At 38.2% G+C, this 26,829-nt stretch overlaps 1 protein-coding gene across 8 annotated transcripts; it reads right to left on the bottom strand.

Annotated features, from left to right (window-relative positions):
- Window positions 1–18: 18 nt before the first annotated feature.
- On the bottom strand, window positions 19–26,829 carry phf21aa (PHD finger protein 21Aa). 8 transcript variants are annotated; one of them, XR_010904421.1, is made up of 18 exons: window positions 26,561–26,829; window positions 22,058–22,112; window positions 21,419–21,508; window positions 21,239–21,271; window positions 21,064–21,129; window positions 16,410–16,553; window positions 15,275–15,520; window positions 14,901–14,984; window positions 13,396–13,653; window positions 11,427–11,585; window positions 11,280–11,331; window positions 11,120–11,199; window positions 10,973–11,030; window positions 8,043–8,065; window positions 7,781–7,959; window positions 5,495–5,570; window positions 3,695–3,798; window positions 3,382–3,521 (listed from the first exon to the last, which is right to left on the bottom strand). XR_010904421.1 is itself a non-coding variant. In XM_067439329.1 (17 exons), exons 2-17 carry the CDS (start codon window positions 22,085–22,087, stop codon window positions 2,949–2,951), a joined length of 2,076 nt encoding a protein of 691 aa, XP_067295430.1. In that variant the 5' UTR covers window positions 22,088–22,112; window positions 26,561–26,829; the 3' UTR covers window positions 19–2,948. The 8 variants fall into 8 exon arrangements, 7 of the variants coding, with proteins under 7 accessions (XP_067295430.1, XP_067295388.1, XP_067295406.1 ...); XM_067439329.1 differs by lacking the exon at window positions 7,781–7,959 and having other exon boundaries at window positions 19–3,521; XM_067439287.1 differs by lacking the exon at window positions 8,043–8,065 and having other exon boundaries at window positions 19–3,521.

Genomic DNA, 26,829 nt, shown 5'->3' with positions numbered 1-26,829 from the left:
AAGAGAAAAAAAACAGACTATTAATTTACAATTTTATTTAGCAAAAATGGTAAAAATAAATAAATACAAATTGATCAAATGCTCCAGTAATAACCAGCCTCCTCAACAGAAAGAATTCATGAAGTTATATATCCAAATAACTTACACATGGACTTGAATTCTATGAGAAAAGGTAAATGGACATCAGGCAACACACAGGATTAAGAAACAAAACATACAAAAATGTATAAAAGTAAAATGAAACATAAGAGCAATACACATCCCTTTCAAAAACTATTATGAAATAATCTAGACAATTTTATACAACAAATCGATTTAAATTGTGTTCTTAATTTATAGTTAAGGACATTAGATTAAGCACTGACATTTTCTCGTTGCAATAATCTATCCTTGATTTTACTTAAGGGTTTCATCAACCTGAATGAGGTAACAGCATGAGGTGTAAGAATGTGACTCTTCATAAGCATTACTATGTGTGTTGAAAACATGAACAAAAGCCTGAGCTCTCAGTAAAACACGAACATCTGAGGAAATCAGATTTCACACACTTCAGGACACAATACCCAATTCTTATGTGTAGGGAACATGAATGAGGAGACACAGTAGATTCCCATCTATCTCATCAGAGAACATCTGTCACAGAAGCACTGTCAGTCCTACTAGCCACATCTGGCCTTAGGATTCTTGGCCCTAAAGGACGGGAGATGACATTTGCAAATGTCACATCTGATGAGCATTTATGTAAGGGCTCTTTTCCCTTTTCTTTCTTTTTTCAATGCATTGGAAAACCTGACATACCATTAAACCACCAAACAGAACGCATTTTCTCTGCATATCACTTTGGAATTTTCACAATCGTGATGAAATATTTCCCAATATTAACTTTCATCAGACAAAATGTGTGAATACTTCTGTGATTGTTGAAACATTTGTTGAATTCTGATCTGCATACTACTCTACCGTAGAAAGATATGGTAAGAGCAGTTTTCGGCACTAGTATCCTCTTGAAAACTCAGATGGGGTATAAAACGTAGAACAGATACCCAGATCATCAGACTGGGATGGAATTGTTTTAACTAAAAGTAAACATATTAGCAATTCGTTTTGCGTTTTGTTAAAAGACGCAAGCACTTCAGAGTTCCTGTGTGTAGTGGTCAGATTCACTATAGGCAGCGCAGGCACTGTCCTCACTAACACAACCAGAATAATCACACACCGTATGACAAAGTAGGTTCTGTTACCAAAAAGGGGAAAAACACTTGTTTAGCTGAAAACTGACTCTAAGACACCAACAAGTCATAACACTACTATGAAACAGCCTAACATAGTCTATAGAACTTAAGGCAACCAATACACAGAGGCTACTGCAGGCCAGAGCTGCATGTTCAGCATTGAAAACACTCACGAACCTGAAATGAAGATATAAACACTGTAGATATTTCTGTCTTTTATCAAAAGCGTTGCACTCTTTGTGTTTGACACCACTGTGTTTCTGGATTATTTCTTGTGCTTTTTTTTTTTTTTTTTAAACACTATGGAAGTGTCATCTTGGCACATGATACAGTGTTCAAGCTCCCACGGCTGTATCTCAGGTGTTAGAAGTGTTTGTCTGTGCTTGTTCGTGCTTGTTCATGTGCAGTCACACACTGAAGTAAACAGCGGTGAGAGAGCATCAAGAGCTCCGATATGGTTAGAGAAATGCAATATGTAACGAAAGTAAAGCATAACAGCCCCTAGGAGACAATGGTGAAGTAGTTGCGCTAGGCACGTACAAAGTACGCCTGCTGTGTTGTGCTTTTGGACAGGTTTACAGAACAGTGTTATCACCTAGTAAAGTGACACCATGCGCGTTTAAACGATTCAGAACAGAAGCCCTTAAATTGGCCCATAAGCATAACGTTACTGGCACACCGGTTTTACGGGATATTTCTGACTGCATGATTCCTCGTAAGTCGTTGGACAAGGCATGAAACCCCTGCTACAGTCTGGGTAAAAAAAAAAAAAAATCCTCTGGATGTGGAAATGGAGTGAGAGTGATGTGAGAGAAGTCTCAAATCATTCCCTTCTGTGACTGCGCCTGAACTGCGCTCTCAGTAAATCACATATGTTCAGTAGATAAGGCATGGTCAGAATTTACCTCACAGACACTTCAGGACTGACACTACAAATACTACTCTACTACTCTTAAATATCTATTTAATGTTCAGAGTGACATAAAAGAACAGTTCCCTGTGGCATTGATTATTTGGCAGAACAGAACTACAGAATATTTTTGTAAGAAAGAAGAAAATTATAAATAAGGTCATGTGTAAAAATAGCAAAAAATATTTACAGAAATGTTGTTTTCGGTTTTTAAAAACACCACAAAATAGACAAATGCAAATGATAATAGTTAAACCTCCAGTAGAACGCCTGGAAGACCTGTATTTCTGTCAGTGTGAGATAAAGAACCTGTTTTAGTGCTCTATGTTTCATTCCTGGAGACGCAACAGCTGAAAACTAGACAAAACAACTGCATCTCGGCTGCGTTTCACAGACAAAACGGACACTAAACTCCTCAAAATGTCATATCTTATGTCTTAGATCAGAGCTACAGGACCTGATAGGAAGCTGCACTACTCATCTAGCAGGACGAGACCTTCACCCGATCCAGCTTTCAGAAGCTTTCCCACTCAGAGGTGCTATGGCAACTGTATCAGGCACACAATGGTGTGATATCTTTAAATTTTATTACTCTTTTCTATATCATTATTCTTTGTAGAAATCTTTTCGCTGTGCATACATTAGCATGCACATTGCTGGTACTTTAGGAACCTCCTTCCTGCATGTAGTAAATGGCACTATGGATTTTCTTTCCCTCATAGATATAAGAGATGAAACAACAACACAAAACAACAACACTGTTAACTGGCACACTTTGGGCCCCAGATGCGGCGGGGTGGTCAATGCTATTTTACCCCCTCTGTCACTTCTGTAAGAGGTACGATTGGGCTGAGGAGGGCCTGTGGGATGACGCTGAGGTCACTGGTGTTATTGTTTTTATGTTTTTTTGTATTCTCCTCCCCTGCGGACATGGTTCCATTGGTACTCACAACCGCCTGGTTACTGCTGTTATTGCTGAAAGCTGCGGCGTTTGTATTTGTGGGTTCGCTCCTGATTCTGGACGTGCTGATGATTTGTGCGCTCTCGTCGCTCTTTGCGCTTGTAGCCTCGCCGTTATTATTCGTGGCGATCTGGTTTAAGGTATCGCTTGTGTTTGTGAGGGGGCTAATTATCATCATAACTTGTGAGGAGCTTGTTGGGGTATTTGTGTTGTTGTTTGTGTCTGTGGTGACCGCACTGGAGCTGCTGGCTTTGGAAGCTCCAATGTGGGACACTTCTCCATTAGCCATGAACCCAGGGCAGATGAAGGGGGACAACTGAATCCCTCTGATCAGACGCACCAGCCCTCTCATCTTCTCAAGCGAAGCCTCCATCTCTCTCTGCTGGGCCAGGACGCTGTCCTTGCTGTCCATACATCTCTATGCAGGGAAAGAGGACAGTGCTTCTGACTCATATAACCAGAATCTCATCATTATATAGTTACGGAGGTACGGAATAATAGATGAACTCTGGCAGATTAATGCATCAGTTAGATTTGTAATTTCAGTGACTCATTGCGAATTAGATCATATTAACTTAAGGATTCTCTCACCGTTATAGAGTTACTGAGCTCTTCGACTTGGTCTTCTAGTGTCTCTCTCTCCTGCCGCAGCTCTGCACTCCATCTCTTCAGTCGATCTTTCTCTCCCTCTTTAGCTGTGGGGAAATGAATATATGTGTAAATCTTAACAGAACGCACAAGTCAGGTCCTGGAAATAAACATCCCATTCATTTTCCCCAGAAAAATGGATTTTTAACAATTCTATAGAAACTTCTCAAGACAGACCTAACACGAGTGTGAAAGGTATATGCTTTTGTTGAAGGCAACAGTCAGCACAGAGTGCGACAGTTATATTCAGGGGACCAGGATATCTTTATCAGATATTTGTCCATCTTGGTTCATGTCAATTTATAAATATGTTCTTGTCCATTGTCAGAACAAGTTAATTCTTAATGATTTTACATAACCATTTCAATATTAAAAGGGTCATGAATAGAGAAATATAATTTTCCTTGATTTTTTGACTGGCCTTGATTACTTTGAGGTCATTGTACAATAAAAACATCCTACAAGTTTTAGAACTCCTCTGTTACTTCGTCATTAGTCCAAACACAGCTTTCATTGAAACCAAGCTCTGAAGAAGACTCGTTTTGGATTTTGTCACATTATGAAAAAAATCAAAATCAAATCAACGTCAAGACCAAAGGTTTATTAGTGCCTGCGTTCTGAACTCTGCCAAAACTCCCATTAATCAATTTCTTTCAATCAACTTCTTTCTACAAAGTTTTGATGTGCTTCTGGCTGATCAAGACTCATTTAGTTTAGCCTTATTTAAAATTGCTCCCAAGGCCTTTTCACACCAAATCAAATAGTCTGTGTTTTTTTTTGGTGTGTGTGTGTGTGTGTGTGTGTGTGTGTGTGTGTAAAATACATTTTAATACAAATAAATGGCAGTTAATGTGGCTGCACAGACTGTTACGAACATTCATAAGCTGTCAATGTGGCTTTTTAAAGAGTTCACACAGCCAATAAAAAAAAATCTCAGTTGGTCATGTTATGATTATTTCAGAGCTGGTTGGTTTTGTTCATGACTTTAAAGGTCCTGTTCTTTGCGATTCCATCTTTCAAACTTTAATTAGTGTGTAATGTTGCTGTTAGAGCATAAATAATACCTGTAAAATTATAAAGCTCAAAGTTCAATGCCAAGCGAGATATTTTATTTAACAGAAGTTCCCTTTCAAAGCCTACAGCGAACGGCCGCTTTGGACTACACCTCTGCACTTCCTTCAGGAATGACGTCACTGGAACCGTTTGTTGACTAACCCTCCGCCCACAAGAACAAGCAAAATAGGGGCGTGATCTTGTTGCTCTCCCACGTGGAGAAGAGCGTGCATTCAGCACTTGCATCTCCCCGTTATGGTAAGAGGCGGGACCTTTCCGGGCAAAGTGCGCTAAGCTGCTGTCCAATCACAACACGGGAAGCGCTGGCCCAATCAGAACTCGTTACGTGTTTCTGAAGGACTTCTGTTTTTTACACGTGAAACATGAACTCATGTTATATTGCACACTGTAAACATAATCAAAGCTTCGAAAACACGCAAAGAATGGGACCTTTAAGAATAAATACTGTCAGAACCAAAGCTGCAGAAAAAGTTAATGGTTGCTGCCATTCTATAGTTGTAGGACAGCTTTTCCAAATATCAGAGATTTACTGGCCCATTTCATAAGAGACTCATAACAAGAGACTCTGTTCTGTTTTAAACTCCTAACTCAAGATATTTTTAAGCAATCTTACATTACTGTGTCATTGGAGGTTCACTGTTCTAGATAGCATCAGTTAAAATTTCTCACCTGCTTTATAGGAGATGTAGGAATGGACAATAGCAAGAGACCCTGGCCACTCAATGGAATCTTCCTTCTGCAGAATCTTAAGAAAACATGTACTAAATGGTACTGAAATACACAACTGTATACAGTTTGCATTACAGTGATGCACACAAAACCATACATTTAAAATGAATGTGGAAATGAACGCATAGTGAAAACAAATGACATGACAAGAAATGAAATGAGGCTACCTAAAAACGTACAAGGTTTTGAGCAGTCCTGATGGAAAGTCTGGTTTTCAGTGTATTTGGAGTGAATATTATTCATATTAGTTAGTTATTTCATTTTATTTATATAATTTTTTCTAGCCCTGCATCAAATCCTTCATACTGTACTTCAGGGGTCCTAAGCAGCAGTATTGTAGCGTTTCACGCAGATATGCATGCCCTTATGATACCCAGATGATTTATATGTGAGCAAGTATCACATATGAGATGATGCCCACTGAAATCTCATGACCTCAGTAGCAAAATACTGACTCGTCAAAAGCAGATACTTATCAGCCCCTTTCACACAGTCTTTTCTGGTAAATTACCATTAAAAGATCACGTGTGAACAGCACTTTTTCCAAAAATACCAGTAAATCAGTTCAGGCAATATCCTGGTATGAGAAGTTTAACATTACCAGTTAATTAATGGTATGATGCTATGTGTGTATTAGAATAATGAAGTATGAGAACGTATGAAATCAGAAAGTCCTGACGTTTGCCTTGTTGGGCTAATCCTAAAGCTCGGTCAGAGCGGTTTACAGTTCTCCTGCTTTTAATTTTTTAAATATGCACTAGACAAACATCTGTAACTATTATGCGTCTTGCATTTTTAAGAGCAAAACCGTGTTCTGTATGATAATTCCTTAACACATGTAACTCAGAAGTTAAAAAAAGTAACTGAAATTAAACTAAAGAGCTTTTCCTCATCCAAGTGAATCAAACGGCTTAGAGTTTAACCCCTTAACTGTCACGTCCCGCTAGCGGGACTCTTGGCGCTCTTTTTTTTGTAATCGCTTTTATCATATTACATATTTTAGTAAATATCATGAATTAGGTGACATTCGAAAGCTTACAAGCTGTAAGCTCGATGTTTGGATGTTGCATTACCATGGAAAAGGTACTCTAAATTATTTTAGCAGCTCCACCACCAGTGGGCGGTGTCATGTTTCATATTACAAAATGTATTTTAACTACTACAACTACCAAAACCTTTTCTAATCTTGACAAAACGCATATAGTTAGAAAGGTCTGAATCTCAAGATCCCATATTTGGTGAACATTTTGTGATAAAAGTGATGTTTGGATACAAATGTATTAAACAGTAAAATGCATTTTTTTTTTTTTTTTAAACACACAAAACAAATCAATGGAATGTGGGTGACATCTGGTGGCTATTTTTGGTACAACGCCCCAACAAAACCTCAATTGTTACATTTTTTTGTAATATCAACTTCAAATTTGGAACACCACTTAGTTAGACATATGGCTTTGATATTATAGTCATTATAGTAATACCTTCTGTGTGTGTGTATATATATATATTATATATATATATACACACACACACACACACACACACATACATACATTTTATATAAAATATAGTACATTTCATTTACAGTAAATATAAACTTTCATAACTTTTAGTTAATTTTTTTTCTTTTTTTTAAGTGCTTTAACTTCATAATCTGCACAGCGTCCTCTTTAAAGACCAAACATAGGTCTGTATTCCAAAACAATCTTGAATTACAGTCATTTAAGTTTTGAAATGGTATCTTACCAGTTAAAGGTTGTAACACACCATTGCTTGTGTGAACAGCACATTTGTGTATTTAAAAGTTGTTAAGGTCATTTCAATGTATTTTACCAGGATTGCTGTGAAAGGGGCTATGGTTCCATTTCTAAATTGAGCTTGTTTAAAAAATATATATATTTTAGGTGGCCCTAGGTTAACAGTTGCCTCTTTGCCTCTATATTGATAGAATAAAAGCAGCCTATTAAGTTAACTCTATAAACACTGTCTGCTTTGTAAGATCACGGACAAAAGTAAAACATGCTATGGCATCGTACAAAAAAAGATGAAATTAATTACGAGTGAGAGTGAACTGCAATGAATCTCTAACAAATGTTTCTCAGTTACCTGAGACACTCAATTTCACCTCCACTACCACTAGATGTCGTTGGGGAGTACGGTGAACAGTGTGATAGGGAAGTCTGAATTGTGTCTCGGTAACTGTAGTGGACTATCACAGCTACTTACATCCCCTGCTGAGCTGGGGCTGGGTGAGGGTGAATGTGATGGAAGGGTGAGTGAGAGGGCAGGGGAGAATGGGCTGCCCGCGGTGGGCCGCTGTAGGTCTGAGAAGGTAGAATGATGGCTGCTGGTGGTTGGGGGGAGGGGCCCCCGCTCCACAATACTGCAGTTTTTAGAAAGGCGACCTGGGTGAGATGAAACAAAGGACAAACAAAACACAAAAAGAAAAGAAAAGAGAAAAGGAAGACAAAACATTGGTGTTGCATACCTCTGACAAGCTGTCCTCATTGGCTAGGGTAGCAGGAAGGAGCGGGTGGGGGTGGTGTGATGATGGTTGGGAGGGAGAGAGCATCGTTAGATCACAAAAGGAAGCATTGCATGCTGGGTAACAACACATTCTGCAAAAGCTGGCCTCAAATCAGCTGATAAAGGCAGAAGGCATTATATTTAGGCAGATGGGGATAAGAAATGCCAATAACAAAGAAGGATCAGAGGGCAACGATTCAAAGAAGCTTATCCAGGCATCAAGAAGCTTATTTTCATCTACAGCTAACACAGATGCTGTCAAATGTTAAGACGAGCCATATTCAATATCATAAATCAACAGATTTTGCACATTTATGTGTAGTGCAGTGCAGGGATGAACAGAACAAGTATGGATGTCTTTTATCAACAAGTATAATAGTACCATTACATTACACATGGTAGAAAAGTTTCAATGTCATACATTTTTTTACACACAGACCCAAGTCAAGAGTTATAATCAACAAAACAATATATGGCAGGAGTCTTGGTCCATGTATTCGAGCTCATTAAGAAGCTAAATAAACTATTTCTGTTTTTGGATCTCTAAAATGTAACACAAAAATACTACTAAAGAATGAGGCTTTTAACTACCTTTCAAACAAATATATAACCTACAGTTTATTTTGGCTTTACTGCAATTTATTCTGATTCTGATTGTCTTAAATCATTTGAATGCTCACCTATTACACTTTCTGACAGATATTCGTCTCAAGGAATGTCTAAACTGACATCTAAAATTTCTCAGTTTTTGTGTCTATACAAAAAACAATGGGGCCCAATGCATTTTAGGACTTTCCATTATATAAACAATACAAATAAATGTAATATGTTCCACAGATTAAAGTCATACAGGTCTGGAACAACATGATGGCTGAGTGAACCATCCCTTTAATATGCAACAGTGAAAGCTGTTTTGGGTGAGCTTTGAAGAGCAAATGGAAAGATTGGCCATATCAAAGCATCAAAAAAAATATCTTTGGCAAACTGTAATGTTACGTTTTTGTACTTGAGCCTTTGCAATATAAGTACTAATGGTACACTAATGATGCAGCATTGTCACACCTTTTAGATGTGCACAACTTGCCTAATTGTAAATCTATAAAGTAGGCAGAGAACATTGTCTGAGTCTTTTACTAATGTATACACTTTTACAGCAGCCTGAAGACAGTCATTATCCCACTTAACACACTGCAGGGTCATTTCTTCCTGCCTCACACATACACTCCAGGGCCACTCTACAGCAGAGTGCCTGTAAGCACATTACATAATCAAACAGTCATTACTGCTGAATGTGTGCTTGTGTGAGACAGAGAGAGACTGACTGATGGGAGTAAAGAAGAGTGGATCAGTTCAGGATGAGAGGTGTAGAAAAAGGGTTAAAGCACTGAATAATGACTGGCTAGAGATTTTTACAGCAATAAAATTAGACAAATCATTGTGTTAAGTAACATTTCACAGATATGGATAATATCTAACCAGTGTTGTGAAAAGATTGTTTGCATTTAGTTTTCAACCTGAAAATCAGATTTTTATATTTTCTGAGTAATATTTCTTATATTGGTGCTAATGTAATTCAGTTGCTAAGGTCTTCTAAAAAAATTGAGTTTCTATGTGCTTGCTATGATGTTTTGGGTGATTTCAATAACCATAAAGCACTGACCATGTTGTTTATTATGGATACGCTTGAAAAAAAGTCATATACTGCCTTGCCTAAGTAGGTAATACCACTTAGCAAACTTATAATCACAATGGTTTTGACTTGTTCCCAGGTGCAAGAATTCAAAGAATAAACATTTATAGAGGGAGTGAGTACTTTCAGTTTCCAATGAAGGATCAAGTGCATTGTAGGCTGTGGTTAAACCACTTCAGCACTGTAGCATATTTTAAATGATTATGATGATGTCCTTCATTGGACCCATGGGTGGGGCATAGAGTTGAATTGGTTAAAGGCTGCAAGGGATCATAAATATGGAGAGAATGCCACGATGAAGAATCTGATAAACACCTGTGTAGTCAACATATTAAACTTGATGACCACAAACACACTGTTTTAGGCCAAACAGAGGAGAAAAACTGAAAGTAACTTTCAAGCTGTCAGTTTTGCCCAAAACAGTCGTGTACAGGTAAGAAAGCTGTTGCCATAGTGTTCCATTTTACCTTAATGTTGTTTAAAGTGTAGATAAAGTATGATACAATTTTCTGTGATAAACCTACCCATACAATGTTCTGTTAATAACCCTCTGTTGACCCAACTGTTCATGGGCGGGGATACAAAAATGTGTACATTTAATCTGTAGTTTAACCTTTTGAACCTTTAGTTTTGTTTTCAAACCCCCAGCACATAACTGGGCTTGCATCTATCTGCTCTGAATGCACTGCAAATGTTCTAAAGAGCGTAGGAGTCCATTTGTGCTGAAGGCAAGTAGAAATGAGAATGAGATATACATTCTCTCGGCTTGCAGTGAAAAGTGACTAAGAACACACACAAACACACAGTTGTGTCGAATCATGTCATTAAGTCTCTATAGGTATGTTCTTTCACAAATATGATTTAGTTCGGGCCAATTTAACTAAATTATTCCAGGAACATATTCCATATTACTGCTTTGCAATTGTGACTGACTGTTTTGTTCTTAATTTGCAAATAATTTCTAGAGCAAGACTATTAAAGGGCTATAAAAAGTAAGAAATATGAAATGATCAGTATCAAGTAAACAAAACCAAAAAATTCAATTATGTCATTTTATACATGGCTGATCTATTATGCAATTTCATCATCCACCAGATTTAACATCAGTTTAATCTCTTAAAGCAGCAATCATGGACTTCTCAATAAGCCACACAGCGTATATAATATAGGCACAGAGAGAAAGCGTGATTGGCTGAACTTACCTCTCTTCCTGCTGGACTGGTTTATGGAACTCAGATACGACGCTGAGCTTTTTTTCCGCTGAAACATACAAGCATGGTTCATTCCATCAGATATCTCCAATTTGTTTGCATCGAACTGCTTGTTTAATGCATGCGTTTGTTTGTTACCTCTGGTTCAAACATGGCTCCGCTATATATTGGATTTGCTGTTGTACGTCTCTTACGCTCCTGACGCCTGCTCTGAATCTCTACACAAACAAAGCGTGTAAAGTCAATACACATTCAAGCACACAAACAAACACGCACACAGACATTTAATTCTCCTGACCTTCTAAATAGTCACGCGTGACCAGTCCCAGAGACAACATAAAGGCCAGTTTCTGTGGAAAGAATGAGTGCCATTATCTCAATAATGATCATAATCTACATCACCATACCAATCATTATCTTTATTATAAACATAAAAGTACTTTACCAGAGGGCTCTCCTGATGTTTGGAGGAAGGAGTGTGTGTGTTGGTGGGAGCAGGTGAAGATGGCGCATCTAAGGACAGTGGAGGAGAAGTGTGTGTAGGTGTGTCTGGAGAGATGAGCAATGAAGTCTTTGGCTCTGTTCCATATTCCACTGGGGGTATCTGAAGCAGAAACGAAGATGCATTAATTCAAATTAATTCAAGTTTTGGGGGATTTTTTTGTTTTGAAAAGAGGTCTCTTATGCTCACCAAGGCTGCATTTATTTGATCAAAAACACAGTAAAAATAGTAATATTGTGAAATATTATAACAATACACTCAAAAACTGTGTTCTATTGTATTAAATGTAATTTATTCCTGTGATGGCAAAGCTGAATTTTCAGCATCATCACTCTTCAGTGTCATGTGAGTCTAATATGTTGATTTGGTGCTTTTAAGAAACAGTTCATATTATTATCTGTTGAAAACAGTTTCAAGATTATTTGATGAATATACATTTCAAAACAACAGCATTTATTCAAAATAATTGTCATTTGTCTTTACTTTCATAAAAGCATTAATTTATTTGCCAAAAAAAGCATAAAATGACTCCCAATACTTTATCTAGATTGTATTAAAAGAAGCTGGAATCGATCAAGATGGCTGCTGAGTAAACTTGCTTTCTTTAAAGGTCCCATGGCATGACATTAGGGATGTCAATTTTCACAAATTCCCATGATCGATCGTCGTTTAAATTAACGATCAATTAATCGATTAATCGTTAACTATAATACTGAAATACGCTACAACAGTGGCTTATAGCCGACAGCATGTGCAATGCTGCTCAAAACGCCATGTTCGTCACCAAATGAATGAGAAGGATTTTTTTTATCTAAACAAAGGGCTATGGGATTGTAAAATTAGTCGATGTTATTTATAATTTAATTAAATGACTTATTTAATAACCAAATATAACCTGTAATACAACACGAAAGCCGCTTCAGATCTGTAAATTCAGAATGTGTGGACGCACTTCCAAGAACAACGTGCTGAAACGTCACCTAAACCCAATTAATTCAAAACGATTTATTAAAATATTGTTTTCATTAATGTTATGTAATGTGACAGTCCCAATCATAGTTATTATTAGTTGCGCGTTGCTGTTTGAACTGCACGCTGAAGCTGATCACCGCCACGCTTTTACTACCGCTCGCCTCTAACATTAATTATTAACCAAATGCATCCTTATGAGATAAATCAGCTATAGATAGGCCTGCACAAAATAAACACATTACAACAACTTACATTTGCACAAAACAAAAGGCTGCGAATGCACATGCAAACTTGCAGTCATGATGAAGGTGTAACTCCAGCAGTAAAATGGTCCCTAGTAGAACTCGGGCACTCTCGCTTCATTTTTCCTCCCGTTTCGCGGTTGAGCCGCACGCACGCGCATGACCCTGTTTATTCGATGATCGATAAGTCTTCTCGATCAAATGTCTTATCGACAATTAATCGATAATCGATTAATCGTTGACATCCCTACATGACATTTTAATTTTATGAGGTTTTTATCATTAATATGAGTTCCCCTAGCCTGACTATTGTCCCCAAGTGGCTTGAAATTTTGATCGGTTTAAACAGAGTTATTCTCTGAATAATTTTGCACGCCCAATTTTTCAGTTTTTGATTTGTTAAAAAAGTTTGAAATATCCAATACATTTCATTCCACTTCATGATTGTGTCCCACTTGTTGTTGATTCTTCACAAAAAATTACAGTTTTATATCATTATGTTTGAAGCCTGAAATGTGGCAAAAGGTCGCAAAGTTCAAGGGGGCAGAATACTTTCTCAAGGCACTGTAAGTGCACCTCAGGAAACATTATAAAATAAAATAAAAAATTCCATGCCATGTGACCGTTAAAGAAATGGTCTATGTTCTAATGAATGTTTTAGAGTAAACTTAAACACATCAGGTGTGAATTTCCCTCACCGTGTTGTCAGAGCTTGGACTGTTGTGAGGTAACTGCTGTGTGTGTGTCTGCACAGATGGCTGTATGTGTGTAGATGGGGAGATCAGGATGCTTGTGTTGTTAGAGCTGTTGGGACAGGGCAGGCCATTGAGGATACGCATCTGCTGGACATGACCAGAGGAAGGGAGGGCAGTGCTCAGTAACACCGGTGACTGCAAGGTCTGCACAGAGACCTGACCAGTAGCTGGAGACAAAAACGCTGGAGGTTTTGGCCTGACCTGCTCACACACACAGGAAAAAGATGACAATTATTTGTGGAATGACTGGAGAAATAAAAGGTGGACCCAATTGGTGAAAAAAAGGACTGAAGTACTCCATCAGAAAAGTGATGCCCAACTCAGTGGTTTAACAGCAACATCCCTTTCACATTTAGACTCTAGGCTTACACGAATATGTTCCCTACTATTCTACAACACCACTAACATCAGCTCCACTCCAATGCAAATAAAAGTCATCTGCTTATTGACTATTATTTTATAATAATTAATTACAATAAAACAATATTTAATTATGTATTATGCATAACCTTATCTCTTGGTTTGCATCCATCAAGTTCTGAATAAAAAGAGAAATAAAAATAAAATAAAGAGAAAAAAGAAGCACCTTTAATTAATTAAGTATGTAATTAGTTGTATTAACATTTTTTTTTCCAGCTAAGATGACTATATTATGATATGCAATACTACAAGTTTGGGTTTAGTAAGATATGTTGATTGAAATAAATCAACGAAATTGATCAAAAGTGACAGTAAAGACATTTGTTACAGAAGATTTATATTTCAAATAAATGCTGATCTTTTCCACAAAAATATTAAGCAGTTCAACATTGATACATTTTTTTTTTTTTCTTGAGCACCAAATCAGTATTAGAAAGATTTCATGGATCATGTGATACTGAAGACTGGAGTAATGATGCTGCAAATTCAGCTTTGCCATTACAGGAATAAATTCTATTTTAAAATACACTCAAATAGAAAAAAATAATTTCACGATAATTAATGTTTTTCCTGTATTTTTAATCAACTGTCTTGGTGATCATAAGAAACTTCATATTACCAACCCAAAACATTTGAACAGTAGTGTATACCGCTATGTGATATTAGTTATATCAAGGAACCCTAGCATAGCATATGCACACACAACATATACCACAGAAAATAGCACAGAACAGCACAGAATACTGCTGGAGAGAGATCAGGGTTAAGGATCACTTTACTGTAGGGTCAAAAGCAACAGCCAAAGCAGTAATTGCAAATGTCACGACTATGCAAGCACACAGAAATTAAATCCAGAGCAAGAAAACAAGATGGGGCAAGAAGAAAATAATCACACAGAAAAGTAACACCTGCAGTTGAAAAACAAAAAACAAATTCAAGACACATAGATGCACTAACACTCAGCAGTGAGGGGTTTTTCACTAGTCCAGCCAGGCATTAGGGTGTGAAGGGTTTCTATGGAAACAAACCTGCGGTAGAGTGGCTGGCCGAGTTGTCTGTCTGGTTGGTGGGACAAACTGAGGAACTTTGATTGTTTGGGAAGCAGCTTGCACCTGTGACAAGACCGCCCATTTAGACACCCTCACTTAACTAACCTGTCCAACATACATCCTACAGCAAAAGAATTTAACCATTAAAGCCACAGAACAGAGGCAGATATAATAGAATAATTGTGTCTACAAATCTAAACAACCAATCCTGAGCTCTTGGGATCCAAATTAAATCAGACAGCCTGAAATTTCTTTCCACCTCACATGCAGTTCACAAAACAAGACGGAATACGAGAAAAAAAAACTCTCCCTATTCTGTAACAAGAGACTCGAAAGCTTTGAGAAATACTTACAACAACGGTACTATTGGATATGACTCGTACTGGCTCTGCTCCCTGACTGGTCGGCTGGATGATCGGCTGGAAGTTTACAGGGGACTTTTGAGGATCTGAGCTAGGAGGGCCTGCCAGGAGTGTGTTGCCAAGGGTTGTAACCACGGTGATAGTAGGTGCTGGTGTCATGATGATAGGTGAGGCGGGTGTGGCAGCTCTCAGTACCAGAGGTAGAGTCTTTGACGCAATGACAGGGGCCACAGAGCTCTACAAGGTCACAAACACATAAAACATGTTCAGTTTTTTTTTTTACTGTTATAGATAAGGTCTTCTTACTGAATGTGATGATCTGCCACTTATCTCCTCATGATGAAAAAAGCCACTGTGATAATGTCACTGGAGCTACTATGAGAATAAATTTCATTTTTGTCTTGATGGCATATCTAAAAAGAAAGTGACATATTTCAGAGCTTATTTTAGAAAATACTAAATAAGTATTTAGTCCCCTACACTGACCAGTTCACAATCCCCTGCCCTCAAACCGAACTGGATTGAAACCATGACCCCAAAACCGCAATTGAACCTAACCATGAACAACTTATTACACCCCTAGTAGCAGAGTCTCTCAAGATCGGTTCAATTCATGAATAAATCATTGACCACTGACACAAAAGCACTGATTTGTAGAATCCACTTCTCATGAACTTTCATGAATATGCCAAAGAGAGATAGGGCAGATGTCAAGTGGATAAAATTAAACTTTCAGTCTGTTCCTCACACAAAGCAATAATAAGGCTTCAGGAGTGACTTCACATGGACCACTTTTATGGTGCTTTTATGCTCTGTTTAAAGCTTGAAAGCCTCTGTGCTTAGCCTAATTGCAGGTAAGAGCACAACCAACATAATATAAAAAATTTCCATTTTTGTGACACTTTTATGTTTTTTTTTGTTGTAATTTTGGCACTTGGCAGTCCTTTTGTGTTAAAAAACGAAAGTCATGGGTTTGGAAAAACAATTGGAAAAAAAATCATGATAGAATTAAAATGTTTTGTTGAACTATTTTTTTTTAATGTTCAACAAAAACAAGGTCCCTTGCAGAGTCCTAGTGTACATGACGCAGTAAAGTATAGTTTCCTGTGTGTTGTTGTGTGGGTACCTGTGGTGTAGTGAGGCTGGCAGCAGGCAGAGGAGTCTGTGTGATGAGCAAGGTAGACGTTTGCCCATCCGCTTGCAGCGTCTGCAGCTTCATATCTTCCTGTTTCACCAGTAGATCCCTCCTTAACTGCTCCACAACCTTTTTCTGAGGGAGAAAGAGAGAACAAGTGCCTGTTAATTATTTGTGTGTTCTGTCACTTGTACCTGCAATGAAGTCTCTCTTACTCATACTCTCTTTATGCCAGCTGTTGTCATGTTGGATTTTGGCCCATTTGCATTGACAGCAATTGGGAACAGAGTCCCTCTTTGTTTCTTTTTCCTCTCATGCAACAGTATTCTACATTTAAAAACATCTCAAAAGTGTTTTAAGAAACTGGACATTCGCATAAGATAAACATTTAGCAGTAATATATTAGCATTAGCATCAGTTGCACCCATGAACCATGACCAGTATACAGTTAAAAGGATTGTCACCACATATACTACTTCAAATAATTAAGAACATATATATTGATGGTGTTTTTGATTGGGGTTGGAGCTAAACTCTGTAGGACAGCGTGTATCTTGTGTGTTTTGCACCTAAACTTAAAGGAAGTGTATAAAAGATTGTGGCCAAAACTGGTACTGCAAACACTATCTCCTCTCACCCTCCCCCTGACTCGGTTGCCAGATCGGCTGCAGGATCCAACAGGAACGTCTGTAGCTGCAGCTGTGGTAACTAGAGCAGATCTGGCAACCTGGATGCCGAAACACTACTGACTTTGTGATTGGTCGATAGGTGGAGGGCAGAGCTTCAGGCCAAAACACAACATGTCAACATCAACATCCGTTGAGGGCTGCAAGAACAACTTTTACATGACTATCCTGGCCGGACTACTATTGTCAGTGATATAAGTATTTGAAATTAACATGATTTATTAACGTCTAGTGACATATCAGGGCCATTTTATGATTCATTGAAATACATTTCTTACATACGGTTCCTTTAAACAAGACTATACTTGAGAAATCGCAGGTTGTTTGATTTATGAGAGGAGGCCAATAACTGCAGCCGGTGATGCAGCCGAAACCAGCAAATCCAGTGCACACTGACATTTCATTTTATTTAACATTATTTTATTTATCCATTATATTGACAAGACCTTTTTGAAGGATATTGGTTTACTATGTTTTTTGTGCACTTGAGCTTAACTAAGACTTGAGAGTTGGTAGACATTTAAGATGCTGTTGTGTTGACTTTTATTTATTGCAATATTAAGGTGTTCAGGGGTCCATTCTTTGTACCTCGCTTAATACATCCGAGATGATTTGACAGATCCCAGATCCTTTACTCTTGATAACTGATCACTGGCTAATTTGGTTCTTCAAACAAATTTGTGGATTGGATTAAAATTGGATTAAGTTGTCTGAGATTACTGCGCATTCCTGTGTTCCCTGAAGAGGGCAGATGTATTGATACTCGAAACCATGATCAGCAATGCAGCGACTGGCTGGTGGCAAAGACAGCAATGACATCATATAATTAAAGGTGCACTATGTAGTATTTTTGCAGTAAAATATCCACAAACCACTAGGCCGGTGTTATATATTTTGTTCAGTTGAGTACCTACAATATCCCAGATGTTTCTAACTATTTGTAAATTGTGAGAAAATTGCTATTTTAAAACTAAGGACAGGGACGTTTCAGCATTGCGTTCGAGGGAGTCGCCTGTCAATTGCGTCATATCTGCGCAACCCTCGGTTTCGGCTTTTATTTGGCAGGAGCGCTTTACTCTTAGCAGTGTGAACAAGTGAACGCACGGAGTAACGTCATAACATAATTTTAAGCACACTTAAATGTATCTAATATGATAAACAGAGCTGCATTACCTCAAAATTATAACCGGAAGAGCGGATCAGTGCAGACGCCCGGCGAATGTGTCCCGTCCCGTCATAATAAAAGTCCCGGTATTCGCGAGGCGGATATTTTTTTAACAATCGCTCCAGCAGCTGTGCTCAGGTCCACAACACTCGGTCCTGCTCTGCTTTACACTACAGTAACGTTAATAACCGCATGCATGTACGTGATTTCTGCCCAGTCCTATTTTCCACCGGCTGTGATGAGAAGACCACATCTCCCAAGATGCTGCGCTCACACTTTGCGTAATCAAACTACGCATTTGTTTTGAATAGGCGCCCTCCAGTGGACGGAAAGTTGCATAGTGCACCTTTAAAAAAGCCACCTGGCAAAAACTTGACAAAATAAAAAATTAATTTCTGGACCTTTATATGGAAATATAAAAGTTATAATAGATAAATGAAATGTGCACTTTTTTAATATATGTATAGTATTTGTACACCATTTACATTATTTCAATGTTCTAATTAGCAATTAATTAATTTTTTTCATTCAATTTGAAGCAGATTTGTTATGTGATAGCATTTATTTAAGTTTCTTAAGGGTGAACATCAAGTTATCTGCATCTCCTGCGCTGCATCAAGCCATACCATAATATATGTCACCACTCAAATTAATGCATGGCTCAGAGTAACTGTACAGTATGTGTGCAAGCCTCCAATAAAATTATGAAGTAATTATTCCATCAAGAATAAATCTCTTTATCGTGTCTGTGTATTATACACAACATTATAATAATATTTTCAAATATATTATTATTTAAAATGATTATTGCCCCTGGTTCAATAAAGGAAGTCTTGTAATAAAGTAGAGGTGGCTGGGACAGATTTTAAGTGTCACCTCAAGATGCAATCAAATCCTGTTTACATGAAATAAGCTGCTCCCAAGCAGGTTTAAGCTTACGGACCTGTTGCTATGACAGCAAGTCCAGGATGAGCTTCAAAGAACCAAACAATCCGAGATCATGCCAAATCGTCAACAATCAAATCCAGCTAACTGAGTTAGCAACGTAAGAAGAACGGACCCCAGGTTTATTTCGATTTTAGAAAATAAACATGATTTCTCATCTTACAAATCAATGCATAGATGTTGAGCACTATTGCATATTTAAGCCTACAGTACGAGTAAGTACTGTTAAAATCAGATACTGTAAAACTTTTACTCAAGTCGTATTGGAATCGGTGACTTGTAACTTGCAACTTCATGGTAAGGTATGAGTACTTTTACTCAAGTATTGTTATTAGGACCTCTTTGCACCTCTGATTAATTATACTCCATTTAATGTAGCTAGTGACAGATATCCACCTTCAAAGGGTGAAATGTTCATGTTAAAACTTATAATAGCATTAAATCTATTTTCTATTTTAGAATCTACTTCCCACATAATACGAACTAGATCATTAGCATGAATTAGAACATACCCACATTTGTGTAATAATAAGCTCAAAACACCTCTTGTGCACGTTTTCAAAATAGAAATGCTTTAGTGACCTGTCACGTGTGGCAGGTTCTTCAGTAACAATCATCTTACATAACAGGACAGAAATGGAAGTCTTAAGTAAATGTAGATGAAAAATGTAAGTTCTAGCTGATAATAACTTGCATACCTACATATTTACTGAGCTCTGTTATAACAGTGCAAATATGAAATTACAGTGAGAAAACAAAAATGTGATTCTAAATGACATGATCATTCCTTACATACTCTCAATGCAATTCATTTGAAGCCATTCACTGTTTCTGTTACAGTTCGGCATCAAAAAATTTGCACACACACATAAACGAGCACGTGTACACAAAGCAACAAGAGTATGGCTCCATAGCAGTCATAAAGAGAAGACAAAAGGAGGGAGATATCAAAAGTTTCAGATGGCTGTAAGAGTGCCTGGCTTTACTTAATGCAGGCTACAAATGTGCAATACAGCTGGTTTGTGTTCAGCTGAGTATGTGTTGATTCTGTAACCAGTGAAGACAGAGTGACAGTTACATTAATGAATATGAACACAACCCCCCAGCACAGTCCGCTCACTGATTATAGCTTTAACAGGCTTCTTCTACCATCTGTTAGACTCACATACTCCTAGATCTGGGAGAATTCCTCCGGACACCGAATGTGTTTGAGTGAAGAAGGCAGCACACTTTATCAAATAGCGCTGCAGGCTGGTACATTTCTGAATGCTGAAGCTTTAAGAGGGTTGACCTTGCGTTTCTCTTATTCCCTTTTCTCTGCAGTAGGATAGATGATCTCAGGTGTGTTTTTCCTCCTGTTGATGGCAACTGCTCTGTTCTGTTACTTTAAAAAGCCTTAAGATGCTAATTAAAATTCCTCTCTGCTGCCTGCAGTCTACAACACATCTTTTCTCCATCTCCTCCACAGAACTTCGGGTTCTGTACAGTTAGCTCAATCGAACAACATTACGCCATGTAATCATCCCCAGACACTGATCATCCGTTACAAAGAAGTCAAAGAAAAGGGGGAGAATAGATTTGTGCATTTGCGTGTTGGCAAATAGTTCATTTGGCAACACAAAACCACAATGCACAAATCACACCACAAATGTTCAGCACAATACAACACAAAACAATGCCATGATGTAAACACAGGTTTCATAACCTAAAAAAAGATTGCCTCGTTTTCTCAGGACACATGAGAGGTAAGGACTTTCAGACCCCAAGCAATTGAACTGATCAAGACATATGTACGCTCATAGAGAACACGGATACGGCAGCAGGTGTTCTCTCAGAGAGCAGCTCTCACCTGCCGCTCACTCAGCGCTGTGATCTTGGCCTGCAGGTCACGGAGCTGCAGCTTCAGATCTGCATTCTGTACAAAGAACACACACACTCCTCCCTGATACACTAGTCCAGCGGCCGGTATATACGAGAGCGTATCGATCAAACAGTAAAGGAAATGTTCAGTGAGGGAGACGCACCTGTGGATCTTGCTTCATCTGGCTCACGAGTTTCTGCAAGAAAGATAAAGAAAGTTTCAGCATTCTCAGGAGTGGGGAACACATGCCGATACAGTGACCTCTAGAGGGCGGCAAAGGTAATGTAGCCGCAACAATTACACACTCCATCCATATGGTGTGCGGGGAGGGCGGTGGGGATACCTGATGGATCTGGATTTCCACTTTGAGTGCTTCCTGTAAATTTTGCAGTTCCATCATCGATCTCTTCTTCCCAAAACCCAACACAGCTGCCTGGCGAATAAAAGGAAGAGAGCAGATAATCTTTCATGAATTGAGATGTTATTAAATGACTAAGTACATAAAAAATAGGTAAAAGAGTTTTTTATGGTCTCACAGAGTGCATGACCATGACATGACAGATCTGTTAGTGAGCTTGTGCAAGTGTGTGTAAATCTGCTCAGTGTTAGAATATAGCTCAGTGTACTGATTCAATCAGAACTACTCTCATCAAATCCTGCCTGAAAACCACAGATCAAACTGAACAGCACTCTTTTGCACATACACAATGCTATTTTCTCCTTCTGTCATTCTTCTTTGGGAGGAAATGATGCTGACGCATGCATTAACTGTTTCCTTCTATCCTCTTCAGAACTGTGCAGCTATGCTGCCGTTTTGAAAAATAGTACTGTAAAGTGTATAGTTCAGTAGTACTATAAAGTGTATAGTTCAGGAAAGCATTCAAATTAATTAGCTAGCCAATAAACTACCATAAAGCGGACCCACAGATCGCAGTTGTGTCAGAATGTGTACACCCCCTTATAACAATGGTTTATTCTATACCTTCCCAACGTCTGCCGTCTTGAACACCATCCAACTGGCAGAGTGGGGGGTGGAGCTGGAATAGACAAGAGAGGATGGTAAGGAGCACACACATTTACACACAGCAGCGCTCCAGATAGTGACAAATCTACATCATAGCAATATTGAAGAAAAGATGTCAGCAGGAAGGAATATTTTAAGTGAAAGCTTGTGGATAAAGATTTGGGCTGCATGTAAAGATTGCAGATTCAATCCCAAATTGAGAGGACACAGAAATTAGAGGCTTACTGGAAAATAAATCAATCCTTCTTTATTCACTCAAGTTAAACACTCAAGGGATAATTCACCCCAAAATGAAACTTCTGTCATAATTTACTCAATCCCATGTCACAGTAAATTGTACAATTCACATTGTACAACACCCCTTGAAAATATCTTCTTTAGTGTTCCGCAAAAGAAAGAAAGTCATATAGGTTTGGAACCACATGAGGGTGAGTAAATGATAATTTTTGGATGAAATATCCGTTTCAATCAAGGTTCCTAAAATGGAAGAACAAATTACTTCTGTGAAAAAGTGTCCCCTCTACAGCAAAAATGTCCTAGCAGAATGTCCTGGCACAGCATCATTTACAGAGACACACCAAAGTCCCTTGAAGGCAAGTCAGTTCACTTGGGGTCCATATTATATTGCCATGCAAATACAACTCTGATAACTTGTTTGGGGAAATATCAAAATTCAAATCAGGAATAAAATCATAAATTGTGCTCAAAATGTTGTTGTTGAGTGGTCCAGCTAATGAACAAGCAAGGTCTATAGTAACATGTTCAGTCTATAAGTTATTTAACAGCCACCATATTGAGAGCCACCATATTGAGAGCCTCCATTGTAAAGAGGGACTATAGCATCATATGTTTTCCTCCATTCATTCCTCTACAAGTGGATTGTCTCTGTCTTAAGTCGTGGTCACACTAGACTTTCACCATGAGAAATTTCTACGGACAATGCAAGTTATAGTCATGATATAACGTCACGCTCTGAAGTGTCTTTTTATAAAAATGTATTCCACAACAAACACAATCCACTCAACAAACAAAAATATCTTTCTTTTATAATTCAGCCAAGAGGTCACGACGCAATGTATCGATCTTCAACTGGTCACATTTTCACGTGATGCAAATTTGACTTTTGAATGCAGCTAAATGCGAAACTTTTCGCATGAACTTACGTTTCCGGTCTGATAGAATTGCCTCCATTTGAATGGAAGTCAATGGAAAAGGCCCCTTTATACTGTCTTTTTTGGAGTTATATTAGTTGATGGATGCCAGTCCCAATTTACTCACTTCCAGCTTTCTCTGGTTTGTTTGAGCTGTTATTTTCTGTTCTCAGTACTTGTGTCTCACAGAATCAGTCTCTGTCTCTGCCACAGATCATCACTCTTCTCATCAGAATGAAAGCAGAGACAACCAGATGGGCACTCCACACACTGAGAGCTTCTTACTCATCTACATAGTGGCATCCTCTATCTGTAGTTGCACCAGTCATTAATATATCTGCCATAGGACAGCGTTTTTGCAAAAGAATACTAAAAAAATCTTTAAAAGAATATTAAAAAAAACAGCAGAAAGTAGATGAAATGGGTCATATTAACCCTGAATTATAAGTATCCATAGTTGTACAAGAGAGCAAAAGAAGGCAGATTTATTAGGACTTCTGTATTCAGTAAGGGCAAACAGCCAAAGTGATCATAGCACACACTACACCTGCCTGATCAGACTGGCACACCATACCTTCACCTGTTGGCTCAGTAAACGTGCTGAAGCCTTGCAATTTAGAATTATACTCTCTAGAGAAAGGGAACATTACACCATTTCTTGTTCTCTGTCCAATGCTTGCACTCAAAGCTAATCAAATAACCAAACTTTTATGATTTCTCTCCTCAAAACAGTGTTTGCAATGCCACCCTCAACTCAAAGCAGCTTCATTACCATGTAATTTACTCATGCAACAGTCTTATTTATGTTTCAAAGCTTTTTTATAAGCTTGTGTTTACATCATCTTTTATGATCATAAAGGTGAACAGATTGCTGACAGCAATGAGCCTTACTGTGCAATACATTTTCTTTGTAATTCTTAAATTATATACATTAATAAAGTGCTAGGCCAGGGAGTGTAGGCCAAACCTAGAAACAAGTTAGCATTTTAACACTTCTGATTTCATCCCCCTTGGTTAAATGCCTGAAATAAGGTACATGATTAGCAATCTCAAGATATGTTTATTTTTACTCTACATAAAATACATAAGTAATACCACCTTTTTCTCCTCCTGAAAAGGCTGTTGGATACATCACACCAAACAGGTAAACTCACTAGTCCACTTTTACAGCCTCACTGCGTTTATAATCACGCGCTTGCAAACAACTCTAACACAAACTTCCAGGGAAAGTGTATTTTGTGTTGTGTTTATTTGTGAAAATTATCAAGATGAACAAAATGTTTAAGAATTATCAACTTTTGTTGGTTACAGAGCTAATTTTCTGCAAAAATCCAAAAGGCAATGGAAAATTGGCCTACATCACTGCAGCACACTATTAATATATGGCAGAAGTATTAGAAACAAATTGGAGTTGAGGTGAAGGAGGAATGCCAGATTTGCCAAAGTGCCTCATGTTGAAATGAACAGGTTCAGAAGAACATGCTCTCTCGTCTGAACTTTTCACTTATTAGTCTTTGTAACCTTTGCATTACTCCCTAAATCTGTTTATAAGCCAAGTCTTCAGCACATTTAGCCAACCATTCTTCAAAGCCCTGGGCGGATGACCAGTCTCTTCAGAACAGAGTAGCATGTGTTTAGAACTAAAATTCAATTATCAATTACAATTTTACAGCATTATTTTAGCTTTAAACATATATCCTGCAAGAAAATTCCTGTCTGTGCTATATTGGCCAGTTACTTTATTGCAGAGAGCATGAACATATACTATATCATATATGTATCTGAATACACCTCTTGAGTATCTATGTTTAACACTTACATGGTTTATGTATCCTAGGGGAAAGACATTTAAGAGGCTGGGGGGAGGGCCACAGTTGTGTGGGTCTGATGTCTGAAAATAATACTGAAAAGGAGGCCCTGAAATCACACTGGTATAAAAACTCTGGCATCCACTCACCATCTTTATGTGAAAGTATCATGGCAGCGTGCAGCTCGAGGTAAACACTGGTATCTTTTATGTTATTTACACAAACAACTGTGTGTATAACTAAAAATAAAAGCAATATCTCATGAAAAATAACGAAACTATATTATTGGGGCCGTAATTTATTGAAAAACACCAATAAACTAATGTATTGCACATTAAAATATGAAATGTCTTACTGGGAGTGTTTGGTGACCCATCGCAGGAAAAAAAGCAGGTGGAGTTAAGAGGAAGAAAAAAAATGGCTGTACAGTGAACATAGTTGGTAATGGAAGAGCACAGCCACACATGAATAAAACATGACAAAACTGAAGAGAAGAAAAATCTGTATCATTTTATAACTTCGTACATGTAGCAATTTTAAGATAAAAGAAAAAAAAGAAACAGGGTGTGATTTTGATGAGGACAACCATAACGGCTACACAGTACCAAAGCTAATAATCACACAAAAAACACACTAATACAAAAAGACACATTAAGAGAGAGCGAAAGGAGCTCTTGACGGCCCGGTCGTTAAAGCGGACCGAGCTCCTTCTGAAAGCTTGAGAAAGGTCATCATCATCATCATCATTAGCGTTCCAACGCATCCACACCGGAAACAGCACCATCACTTTATATACTCACATAATCACACATCAAACTCACTACACAGGGCCTACAACTTTCCTCCACCTTATCAGACAACGGATTTTGTCAGACTTTATTAAAGCGAGCTCGCGTTTGTGCTAATATGTCAAGGCGTGGTGCCGAGAACACGAACTGGAAAAAAAATCTTTCATGATCACACGTCTTGTCGCCCTAGCGGCTCTTAACAATAATAATAGCTCAACACCGCGCGAGCTGGTCGAGCTCAACACATCAAGAGTACCGATACACACTTTATGCTGTTTATGGCTCAGGATTTCGTCCCTCGATCGCTCTAATGCATGTAAATGTGAGCGCAAAGTGCATTTATAATGGCATCCCATGACTGTTTCACGGCATGGTGTGAAAACTACGGCACGCGCTGGAATCACATTTTCAACCATATTATTCCAGTTCTGTTAAGCAAGTGTCGTTTGTATGATGTTTGGGTGCCATTCGATGCGTTATTGTGTAACTTAACGGTTGTAAGTTATAAGGTTTCGTTGACTGCGGCTGCACTCTCTCTCTCTTGCAACTCCTACAATAAAGAGAAATGAACAAAACCCCCCTGCGCTGCCTCTGCGCTTTCACATCCACTCAAATCACTACCAGCACAATCAAATAAAGAACGCTAAAAGAGTTGCAAGACACCGTTCCCAAAAGTTCACAAGATGAATATGAAAAAAACCGAGGCGCACTTACCCTTGTACACACTCCTCCAGCAGTCAAACACCGATCTTCATACACTTACACACACTCACCAATTATTTAAATATATATCTACAAACAGCCGGGCATTTCACCACTAAAACCTTATCCCGTGGATTAATTTACTCCCTTTAGCGCCCTAAAGTTTTGTACAGTGTAACAGAAGGAATCTTCGCTTTGTTCGCTTGATTTTTTTAACCAAAAATACATAAAAAGACAGAAACTGATATACAAAACAAGAACTCTTCTTCCATCCCATTCAC

Source organism: Pseudorasbora parva, chromosome 1 (genome assembly GCF_024679245.1).
Source record: "Pseudorasbora parva isolate DD20220531a chromosome 1, ASM2467924v1, whole genome shotgun sequence".
NCBI lineage: Eukaryota > Metazoa > Chordata > Actinopteri > Cypriniformes > Gobionidae > Pseudorasbora > Pseudorasbora parva.
The sequence above is the reverse complement of the archived record's forward strand: the minus strand, read 5'-3'. Positions and strand labels throughout refer to the sequence as shown.